The 11757-nt window shown below is 40.8% G+C and overlaps 2 protein-coding genes across 2 annotated transcripts in view; both read left to right on the top strand.

Moving 5' to 3' along the window:
- Positions 1 to 185: 185 nt before the first annotated feature.
- On the top strand, positions 186 to 6986 carry tap2t (transporter associated with antigen processing, subunit type t, teleost specific). The gene is made up of 12 exons (XM_031843490.1): positions 186 to 425; positions 1541 to 2071; positions 2201 to 2315; positions 2420 to 2550; positions 2920 to 3125; positions 3232 to 3429; positions 3775 to 3903; positions 3983 to 4174; positions 4266 to 4439; positions 4803 to 4962; positions 5970 to 6106; positions 6236 to 6986. Exons 2-12 carry the CDS (start codon positions 1579 to 1581, stop codon positions 6428 to 6430), a joined length of 2130 nt encoding a protein of 709 aa, XP_031699350.1. The 5' UTR covers positions 186 to 425; positions 1541 to 1578; the 3' UTR covers positions 6431 to 6986.
- Positions 6987 to 7594: 608 nt separating this feature from the next.
- The window catches only part of acsf2 (acyl-CoA synthetase family member 2), a 22462-nt gene continuing 18299 nt past the window's right edge, over positions 7595 to 11757 (top strand). The window contains exons 1-3 of the mRNA XM_031843606.1: positions 7595 to 7848; positions 9075 to 9270; positions 11229 to 11357. Coding sequence (XP_031699466.1) covers positions 7730 to 7848; positions 9075 to 9270; positions 11229 to 11357 — 444 coding nt within the window. The 5' untranslated portion in view covers positions 7595 to 7729. The remainder of the gene's footprint in view (positions 7849 to 9074; positions 9271 to 11228; positions 11358 to 11757) is intronic.

An 11757-nucleotide genomic window follows, 5' to 3' on the forward strand; every position in this document is an offset into this window, starting at 1 on the left:
ATTATTTTACTGAAGTAACATTTTGAATGCAGCACTTTTACTTGTAACAGAGTATTTCTACACAGAGGTACTGCTACTTTCACTAGTATTAAACATATCTTGAGTACTTCTTCAACGGCTGTTTTGAAAGAGGGCTTCTTCATGAAGATGCACACTGCCGCCATCTTGTGGCGGACAGCCGTTGAGGCAGTTTTAAATACAGGACGTCAAAGAGTCGAGGTTACAAACCATCAAAACTAAAAACGGAAAATAACCAAAAGAGGAGGGCACGTGTTTGCTCTGTGGCGTCCTCCTCTTTCAGGTGCACGGAGTCGATACAGGTGAACGTGTCACCAAAGTGAAAGTGAAACTGAAAGTAACACAGATACATGTCTGCAGCTAACAGTTAGCTAACAGTGGACACGGTTCAGGGGGGAAAACGCACCGTAAGTCATTAAGATAAATCATTTCAACATGGACCACGTGGACGTGTTAATGCGTGACAGGTTCGTTTAGCTAAATGCTAACCAGCAGCAAGGACAGAAGCGACCGTTCAATGTTAAAGGAGTGTTTAGGCTGTTAACGCTACATATTCATGCCATGGAAAACATAATGTTACCGTTCTAACGTTAACAGAATGCATATTTACACACCAGACTGCTAACAGAAAAGACGGGAAGTCAATGTTTATGTTGTGTCACCGTTTGTGCTTTTTACTAATGAAGTACAACCTCGAACCACTTGTCTGTTTTATACTTACGTTACTTTATACTTCTACTTACTATTACTTACTATTCTACCTAAGTACAGTACTTGAGTACATATATTTAGTTACTTTATACTTCTTACTATTCTACCTAAGTACAGTACTTGAGTACATATATTTAGTTACTTTATACTTCTTACTATTCTACCTAAGAACAGTACTTGAGTACATGTACTTAGTTACTTTACCATCAGTAGACTGTACCAGACTACTAACTAAAGTACTGTGTTTGTGTTGTGGTTTACACTCGTATTCATGTACTCAAGCACTTAGTTAAGTACAACTTGGAGCTATATATACTTGAATGTTTCTATTTTATGCTACTTTATTTTTCTACTACATTACATTTCAGAAGGAACTATTGTACTTTTATTTTTACTCCACTACATATATTGTACAGCTGTACTTTGAAGCATCAGTTTTTTAAATATGGTGTATTGTTATATATTGAATAAACACAAAGAATATAAATATTATAATGTGGTTGCAGAGTACTTTTACTTTTCACACTTGGTATATTTTATTCCCTGATACTTGTGTACTTCTACTGAAGTACAATTATGTATGCAGGACCTTTACGGTACTTTACTTGTAATGCATTGTTTATGATAAGTTAGTAATGTTATTTATTGTATCATACACATGGACTTATAAGACTTATAAAGTTGCATAAAATGGAAATACCTTAGTAGAAGAACCTCAAAATTGTACTTCAGTACAGTAGTTGATTAAATGTAATTCTCTACGTCCCACCACAGGCTTCAGTAAACTAACATTTCTCGTTCCTTTTGTCAGATTCAACGTCCTGCAGTCTCGTCGTCCACCAAAGGAAAATGGAGGACGTGGCAGCTCGTGGGTTATTCATTCTTATTTTCGACGCGGTGCTTTGTTTGGGACTGTGGGTCGGACTGGTGCAGCTGAAGAGCTCCGGCTGCGGTGGGCTGCCAGGTGTGTGGGCCTTCGGGGCCGTGAAGTGGGCCGTTCTCCATGTTTTCGCCGTCACGCTGACTGACGGGAGGCCGGAGGCTGTGCTCCGCAGGCTGGTGGCGCTCCTCTGCCTCCTCTCTCCCGTCTTTGAAAGTGGACGTGTCCTCCTGACGCCTCACACGGGACCGTCTCCTGACCTCGGCATGCTGCTCCTGGGCCCCGTGTCCGCATCGCTGGCCTGCGTGGTTTGGGAAAAGTACCTCTGTGGTGGTTCAGAACTGACAAAGGACGACGTCAAACTGGATACCAAGCGGCTGCTTGTGAGGATGCTGAAATACTTCAAACCAGACACCTTTTACCTGATCGCAGCTTTCAGTTTCCTCATCTTAGGTGTCATCTGTAAGTGAAATATGGACATTCTACGGCACACAATTATTATTAAGGTTATTATTGAAATTAGGACGTACACCACAGAACCATGGTGTATATAATTTCCTGTATTCCTAATATGTTCCTCTTTCCTGACAGGTGATACATTCATCCCATTGTATCAGGGGAAGGTCATCGATATGCACAGAGGTCCAGTCCTTCAAACCAGCTTCTGTTATGCTATTGGACAGCTGGCTCTCGTCTCTCTTGGAAGGTAATGAAATGCAACGATTACTAATCACCTGTGTGATTGCAAAGATGTGATTTGTTTAAGGGATTTGATAAAATAATCATTTTTAATGTCTCTTATCTTGACAGCTCTCTGTTCTCCGGCTTAAGAGGAGGAATATTTATGTGCACGCTGGCCAGACTGAACAAGAGACTGAAGCATCTGCTGTTTCACACCCTTCTGCAGCAGGAGGTGCACTTCTTTGAGGAGAACAACCCTGGTGAGAAATTCAAGGGTTCAAGGATCATTTATTGTCATTATGCAACCCATATATGCGTAATGAAATTCAGTTGTAGCCCATTTCTAACAACAACAAACACATTTTTTAAATTTGCATCATAAGGAATGTAAACAGCAGCAACAAAAACAATTCTCTGGGCAGATAATATGGCCGACATCTTCACATTAAGAATTAAACATGAGAAAGATAACATTGTCCGTCTGCTTTGAGTAATGTTTGAGCACCAAGCATCATGATGTAAACACAGAGTCCTGCTCTCTGTCCTGCTGTCAGTAAACACACACCATGTCTGTTTTTTCCAATCTCTAACTCAAAAAAGTGCCTTTTGTCCCCTTCCCCTTCCCTCAGGACGTCTGTCCTCCCGCCTGCACTCGGATGTGGACCGGATGGGCCGCACCGTTGCGCTGAACTCCAACGCGCTGGTTCGCAGCACGGTGAAAAGCGGCCTCATGCTCACAGTGATGTTGAACCTGTCCTGGGAGCTCACGGTGCTCACCTGCATGGAGATGCCACTGTTGGCCATCATGCAGAAGAAATACATCACCATGTCTCAGGTAGGTGTGACGAGACTGACCCCTGGACTACTTTAGATAGACTGTGACGAGGTGTCGACTGCAGCATCAGTCTGCTCATGTGTGGTCTCCTGTCTTTGTCAAACAGGAGCTGAAGGACCAGATCCAGGACTGCCACGCTCAGAACAAGGACCTGGCTCACCAGACGATCGGCGGGATCCGCACGGTCCGCAGCTTCAAGGCAGAGAAAGACGAGCTGAGGAGGTACAACGAGGCTCTGGACTGCATGTGCGCCGTGAAGACGCGTTCGGGAGTCTACAGCGCCGTCTTCCTGTTAGTACGGAGGGTAAGAGGGCAGAGGTCTACATCCAAGGACCATACGAGTATAATATAAAATAATAATAATAATAGTAAGTACTGTAATATAAAACTATGAGATAACAAGTCAAGGCTTTAACTTATTAAGTCAAAACTGTGACATAGTATCTCATAATATTTGAGTATTTTTGTAGTTGTCTTCTCTAACATTTCATCTATTTTCTTTTCCTAGCAGGACCGTATATGCTGCTCCAATAATGTTAAAAAACAAACATGTTTTTAGTTGCATGTGTGATTTCTGGTGCTTGAAATGTTTTTAAAATGTTTTAAGTTAAACTACAAAGTGAGTGCTTCCTCTCTGTGTTTCCTGCAGCTGGTGAGTCTGGGGATAAAGATACTGATGCTGGTTCAGGCCCGCGCTCTCATCTCGTCGGGTCAGCTCAGCATCGGCAGCCTCGTGTCCTTCTTCTTGTACCAGAAGCCCATGTCAAATAATTTAAAGGTGAGCGGAGGTACAAATACATCCCATATTTAAGTATACGATGCCTGTTGTTGATGAAGATGACTTGTTTTCATCACAGGAGATTATGTATTGCTACAGAGAGACGATGTCGACGGTTGGCGTCATCTCCAAAGTCTTCAGTTATCTTGACAAAACACCAAAGTGGAAGAAGGAGGGACAGTTAGCTCCTGAGAGGCTGGAGGGGAGAATTGTTTTCCAAAACGTCACCTTCACATACCCCTCAGCTCCCGAAGACAAACCAGCTCTGAAGGTAACCGAGAGTTATAGTTTGCGGTTCGACAGCATCAATATATCTAGATTAAACAATAATCCAAATCCTCGTGATTGGTGATTCTGTGCAGTCCGTTTCTATGGAGCTTCAGCCGGGGAAGATGACAGCCCTGGTGGGTCCCTCCGGCGGGGGAAAGAGTTCCTGTGTCGGCCTCCTGAAGAGGCTGTACGAGCCTCAAGAGGGACAGATCCTGCTGGACGGAGAGCCGCTGCACCGTTACAAACACAAATACCTCCATCAAAAGGTACCGGTGGCTCAGTGGAAGGAGGCTTAAGGGCCCACATAGCGTCTTTTTCACATAGCATCTTGTTCACGTAGCGTCTTTTGTCTTTTCAATTGTTCCCAATGAGGGGAGAGCATAAAGGCGCTGCAGCCCGCGGCTTTTTTTTTTTTTTTTTGCTTAGATGGTTTCAAGAAAGTGAAGTTTATTTACTGAAGTACCTTTTTACACCCCAAAACCTAACACAAGTCATAGCATACAGGCTTTTTTTCAACTTTCTAATCAAACAAACATTAAATATATTTGAACCCAAAGCACACCATAAATGAAATCCTTTCAACCAGCACTGCACTAACACAGGTGTGTGTTTGAACTCCATGTATCTAGATGGCCCTTGTATCCCAGAATCCTGTGCTGTTTTCTGGTTCACTGAGATACAACATAGAGTACGGCCTGCGGGACTGCACCATCGAGAAGGTGAGGGAAGCTGCAAAGAAAGCCAACGCAGACGACTTCATCTCTGAAATGGAGAACCAATACGACACAGGTACAGATGTGTGGAAGGATGCATCGATATACAAAAGATAGATATCCTGTAAATACAGACATAAAGCACATTTAATTGTTTTTTCATGCTATTAAGTGTGAGGTTAAGTGTCTAATGTTGTTTTATTGTTGTCTTTATTGTTCATTTAATGCCACTAAGGTGCCTTTGTGTTGTTTTAATATTCCGTTTGATGCAGTCGTAGTATGTTATTCTTATGTATGTATTTGTACCATAGTATGAGGGCAGAGAGGTGAGGCACCGGCTTTTTATTGAAGTAATGTAAAAAGAAAATAAAGTTTATTTTGAATCAACATTGTAGGTTCAACTTAAAATAGAACAGCTGCCATAATCGACAGTGAAGATACACAAGTCCGTGAATGTAGGATAGAAGTGATGACATAAAGAAACAAGAAATCTTTCTGCAGATGCATTTTGTGTTGATAAAACTTGCACCGGCGTGTACTTTGTAATGCACTCGCTGCAAAACACTGGGTCGGGACCCACCGGTGGGTCGCAGCACATTTATTTAGGGTCGCTCTAATAAATAGTCTTTAATTTAACATTTATATCTGCAGTACTACTTTGAGCCAGTCGGAATGTTCGTAGTGTTCTACTTATAACATTTTATTTAATATGAAACGCTAACGTTCATTTTGTTTGTTTACATGATGAGAGGGAATGAAAAGAATGAGATAGCCCGTTAACTCCTCCTAAATGCATTTAACATATAACGTATATATCTCTTCTAAATGCCTGGTTTACCTATTCAAGATCATATGAGTTGATGTGGAATGTCAGTAAAAATGGTTCAGGAACACTGAACACGCTCATGTTATGATTTATAGATTTATAGATGAGGCCTGTTGTGAATTGGGTCACTATGGTTTGTCAAGTTGCTCGGCAGAAAACAACTTTGGGAGACACTGGTGTAACGGGTGATATTTCAGTAATGATTGACGGTTTTTATTATCTGAATAATCTCTATTTCCGTGTGTTGGTCTCCACAGATGTCGGGGAATGTGGTGGAGCGCTTTCAGAAGGACAGAAGCAGTGCATCGCCATCATCAGAGCTCTGGTTCGAGAGCCGCAGGTCATCATACTGGACGAGGCCACCAGCAAACTGGATGTGGAAGTGCAGCATGCTGTAAGTAAAGAAGACACAGTCACGGTGGGACGAGAGGAGGACGACTCTGTGTTTAATAATAGCGTTTTAACATCGCCGTCATCCTCAGCCAGTAACTGTGTCTTTCTCTGTCGGGCTTCGTGGGCTCAGGTGCTGCAGGAGGTTCTGGCTCGCGGTCGGACGGTCCTGGTGGTGGCTCATCAGCTGAAGACTGTAGAGAAGGCGGATCACATCGTCTTCATAGAGAAGGGAGCCGTCGTGGAGGAGGGGACGAACCGAGAACTCATGGCCAAGAGGGGGCGGTACCACCGTTTGAAGGAGGAGCTGTTCAGTAAAGCTCGATAAATTAAGTTTTACTGTTTTCTACACGAGTTTTAGCTGCAACGAGTGTTGTCTCGTAATTCTAACTGCTAGAACATAGAAGAATCATTAATATCAGCTAATAGTCCAGCTACGGTTATCTACTGACCAGACCAAGTAGCCGCACCATCAAGTGTATTTAATAGAAGCAGGATTTGCTTTTGTTTATGAATTCAAGTTTCATTTGAGAAGAAAAATATGTTTGTTTTTTGTCACCAGTGTTTCAAAAATAAAGATTCCTCCGCTACGGATTTAGATACTTACTTTTATGATATTTTGCACTTTTACTTGAGTAAAATGTTAATGTGCAGGAGGAGAGCTAGTTAGCGTTAGCTGTTAGCTACACATGGTCCTATAGGAGGCTGCATTAAGTTACATTTTGATGTAATCAAGCTGTATGATAAATTATAACTTTATCATGATGTGTTCAAAGGTAATCTTGTAAAATTTTGTTTTCTGCTAGAGATGTGAATAAATCCAGCTGTTTGAAGATGTTTTCACATTAATACAAAAGACATTAGAGATTTGACCTGTTTAACTTCCTTTAGGTATCTATAAGCAGCTTATAATATCTGCTAATACCCAAAGTGTTTTTTTTATCAATGCAAATATTTAAATGAAAATACAATCTTTTATTTCCTAAGCATTTTGAATTGTGTGATTCATTTCAATAAACACAATAAAAGACTATAACAAAATAAAAGGATAGCGTTTAGAATTTTGGATGGTTGACATTAAGTGTTCGGATAATTTGGATAGTTAGGTAATTTAAATGTTTAACTAGTTAGAGTATTTGTATGTGTTAAAACATGTCTGGATTTGGGTTATTAATAAGAGGGTGAATCTAAATGACGTCTTTCTTGCAGTGCATGACTCGTGATTCGTGATGATTTGATTTTGTTTCAATCTCCATTTTGCTTCCTTTATGTATTTATTTGTTTCCTTTTTCGTTCATTTATTCATCATTGACAGACTGACTTATTGAATAAATGTGAACTATGCTTGTGACCTTATCTTCAAGTCAGTTCTTACCGTAATGCCTGGTATAAACACGCATCGCAACGCAACGTGAGGCATGACTTTACCACAGTGGGACGGGGCTGGAGGCGCAGAGAAAACTATTCTGTCCACGCTGGAGGGGGCGGATCAAAGTCCGAGGAAGGAGCTCCACTCTACTATAACAACTGTGCATTGCCCGCAGTTAAATTTTGAGTTTTCCTTGACTTTATTTGAACAATCTGAAGCTTTTGTGTGCAGGTTCGTGGTGAGCTGCAGCGAAACACAATGATCGTTAGGATTGTGCTGAGCTCCCAGTCTCTTCGGAGCAGCTGTGTCTTTTCCAGATCTTTAGGACTTCTGCAGAGACCATGGACGCATCATCCAGGCTTATCTGCAGCGAGTCGGTGAGTCACATACAATATGTATCATGCAATAAATGAGAAAAGGGAATTATGTTGAGTCGAGACCACTTTAGTTTATAACTAAAGTCCACATGGCTGCAGAGGCAACTTATACTGGATATTTAAGGTATTCCTTAAAAACATATAAAGTTCATCCGTTGGTCGGTCACGTTTTGATTATGTAACAGCAGCTTGGATAAGATCACATGATTGATTAAAAATATTTTTATTCTACAAACCCATGATCAGTATTGCACAATCTCGACTGTGCATTATGTTTAACAGCTATTCCTCTGCTGTGTTTGTGTGCAAATCATATAAATAACAAAAATATTCGAATAGAAAAGCGCTTTGAGAGGCGGAAGGAACGGGACACTAAAGAGACCCCTGTAGGGTGGTGTGAGGTCCAACACAAGACTATATAGACCTGTATGTACGTATGTATATACAGTACATAGATATATATAGTGCTTACATGTTATAGCCAGGCTATTGTGCAGATGTTTAGATTGATGTCTACAGCCCTTGCATTCTCTTTATGCCTTCAACAATAAGTGAACTCAGTATTGTTCTTAAGTACAAATGTGAGGTACTTGTACTTTACTTGAGTATTCTCTTTTCATTCTACTTCTGCTCCACTACATCTCAGAGGGCAATATTGTAATTTGTACTCCGCTATATTTATCTGACAGCTTTAGTTGTTTTTACAATTAAGATTTTCAAAAGAGTTTTATAAAATGTGATATTTTGTTGTAAATTAAACTACTGTGGCTAAGTGGAGAGCAGGGCCGACCTTCAGAGGATCGGTGGTTGGTTCCGCGGTTCCACTAGCCGCATGTCGATGTGTCCTTGAGCAAGACCCCAAAATTGCTCTACCCAACAGTTTATGCGGGTAGAGCCTGAACACTAAGTGGATTCATTGATTAATTAATTGCAGAAAATTAATTGGCAACTTTTTGTTGATAATCTTTTAAGTCTTTTGTTGTGCAGAAATGACAAAAAAGTAATTATAAATGGTAATTTAATTCAGCTTTTTAAAATTCAGTAATTTCATTTACTTTTATCTACGAATCTACATGTCATCTACGTGATCAAAAAGTGTTGAGGTACTCCACACTGCTACAGTATGCTGTGGTTTCCTGCCTCTGCACGCATATTTAGAACTTTTATATGACTTGTGCCAACCGGCTGCCACTGTCTGAATGCATCTAACTCCTGTTTTCCTGCAGTGGCATTCATGTGGAATCTCCACCCATCATCCCGACTCTCACCACCAGCTACGCCCACGGCACATCTTCCACATCTCTGCTCCACACCACCATTGGAGAGTCCCTGTTGCAGACCGTGGAGCGCTGGCCCGACCGAGAGGCCGTGATCTTCCTACAAGACGGAGTCCGCAAGACCTTTGCACAGCTTCAGCAGGATGTAAGCCTTTTCTACTCAAAGTACACTGTGTGTCCACAGTCAGTGTGTAACCTCCAGCTCCAACTGATGAATGTCAATCTGGCAATGTTGATTGGTCGAGGTTGGACGTTGGAAAGCCTACACGCAAACCTATAAATTGCAGCCATGTTTGCATGTTTTTTACGAATGGTCCAAAACTTTAAACTTGGCTCTTGAAGCTAAACGTGAAAGTCCTGGGAGGAACATTAATTCTTATTCTTATTCTGTAGCCTCTGACTGTCTGTTTTAACAATTTTTGTATTTTGCGAATCCAAATGAAATACAGAAAGCTATTGTTGCTAACCCACATATTGCTTTACATCCATATAAAGTGAGAGAAAGTTTGAAGTATCAGATCTCTCACAAGGAGACTAAACATTTTTGATTTTGAGGAGGCTTTAATTAATAACATCCATGTTTTCTAAACCCAAATCCTTAATCCCATTTATTGGAAGGGTCCTTTTATTTACATCTTTACTTAATTGTGTCCGTTGATTGAAATTATGTAATTATTCTAGGTGAATGTCATAATATAAATCAAATGTAATTTAAGGATTTTTACTCATTTCATCTGATCCTATTAAGCTCCATCGATCAAAGGGTTCCGTAAGCCTGGACGAAGCCGGAGAGGCAAAATGAAGGCCAAAAAAATGATAGTAGTATTAATAATAATACCTTGCTGCTGCTCATTAAGCTCATTGCTGTCACCTACAGTGACAATTAACCTAGAAGAGTACACCAACATTATTTTTTTCTTTTTCATCAATGAGAGCTGGATTTTGGCAGGTTGACGGTGAGAGGACTCTGTTTAAAGACATAAACTCAAACTGATTGTAAAAGTGTGGTGGGAGATAAATGCCATGTCACCCTCACACCAGTGGAAACACTCCTGTCAGTAATTAACTTAACAACTCATTCTATACATAGTTAGACAATCATTACTCTGAAGTAACACACAGATACTCCTTTTACTACTTTTTAGTTTTGTAATTTTCTTTGACGAATATTTTATAATTGTCTTTTATAATAGACAAACAAGAAAGACAGAAATATAATCTATATTTCATTACTTTACAAAAAGCCCAACTGTCTTTAGACATTATTTATTGTCCTCAGACATATTCTATATGTTACAGCTGACTGTGTCTGCTGTAGGTTAAAGGAATATTGGAGCTTCCAGTGTGCCGTTTTTTCACAGAAATGCAATGACGTGTAAAACAAAGTGCTGCTTGAGAGTCACCTGCATGCACAGTCGTGTTCAGTCTGTAAACTTTCACACAGTCAAAGGGGAATCGTCATCAGTTTGGTGTCGTCAACCTGCACAAAGAGTAAACAGCGCTCAGATATCAGCTGTCATCTGATAAATGGGCTCTGCTGTATTATTATTTATATGCTAAATACAACATGATACTTTACATCTATCCAACTAGCCATCTATAAATATATCTATGTATAAATATTTATCGGTAATCTAGTAGCTGCTGAGAGGAACTTTGATCTTGAATTTGGTTTTCCCTCTGGAGTAGTGTCTCTGAGCACCAGAGTCTCTTTAGAAAACCTCTCATTACTGCAGCAGGGTCTTACAGTCTGCCCCTCTCAGTCCTGGTTCTGGTTCTCCCGTGCCTCCCTTCCCTCCAGCGAGTCCAGCAATATGTCCTGGGTCTCCAGCAGCGTGGTGTCGGTGTTGGCTCCCAGAGAGGACCAGGGTGAGGCTAGCATTATATCGATATACTCTTTATTTACATTATTTGTATGTTGCCATTTATTGTGCGAGCACTGAGAAACTGTCCAGCGTCAGTAGGAAGACTCTGATAACTGCTGCTGCTGTGCTTTCCTTTATTTGTTAGGTTGGAGGTGTGTTGCTTGAAGGAAACTCTGCGTGCTGTAATTCTGTTACCTTCTTTTCAACAAACATGTTGAACCTGTTCATGTGTCCGTAGGTGGATCAGGCTGCAGCGGGGCTGCTGGCTCTTGGACTGCAGAAAGGAGACCGCCTCGGCATATGGGGACCCAACACTTATGAATGGATCCTGTTCCAGTTCGCCACAGCCAGAGCTGGTATCATACTGGTGAGTCACAGCTACGGCACAGTGCAATGGAAAGAAGGCAAAAAAACGTTACGAGAGAAAAATGGTATTGGTTCTCTAAATTGATGCCGTCAGAAAGATGATCTCTCTTCTTCCTCTGAGACATAGAGCTCCATTAAAAACACATCAAAGAGCCTCAGTGGTGCACTGGGTGACATGTTCCTTCCTAGTCCCCAACGCATGCACTATTTCCTCCTGTTTGTTTGAAAAAAAACTACATATTAATATAATATAGTAAATCTATCTTGAAAATAAAGAAGTTCAGTAGTTTATAATTGTGGTTCACAGTGGAGAAGTAAGACTTATTGTGTTTACCAGAGATGTACTTATTACTGTCTTGTAAATAAGTCATTCAGCATGAAAAGAGCTTAAAAAAAAAAAA

This window comes from Anarrhichthys ocellatus, unplaced genomic scaffold (genome assembly GCF_004355925.1).
Source record: "Anarrhichthys ocellatus isolate YVR2014 unplaced genomic scaffold, GSC_Weel_1.0 scaffold4, whole genome shotgun sequence".
Taxonomy (NCBI): Eukaryota; Metazoa; Chordata; class Actinopteri; order Perciformes; family Anarhichadidae; genus Anarrhichthys; species Anarrhichthys ocellatus.

What these genes read in the sequence shown, in the direction of transcription:
- tap2t (XM_031843490.1), top strand. Translation starts at nt 1,579, where the DNA reads ATGGAGGACGTGGCAGCTCGTGGGTTATTCATTCTTATTTTCGACGCG. An exon ending in CCATGTCAAATAATTTAAAG is followed by an intron (nt 3,904 to 3,982) that starts GTGAGCGGAGGT and finishes TTTTCATCACAG; the next exon opens with GAGATTATGTATTGCTACAG. An exon ending in GGAGAACCAATACGACACAG is followed by an intron (nt 4,963 to 5,969) that starts GTACAGATGTGT and finishes TGGTCTCCACAG; the next exon opens with ATGTCGGGGAATGTGGTGGA.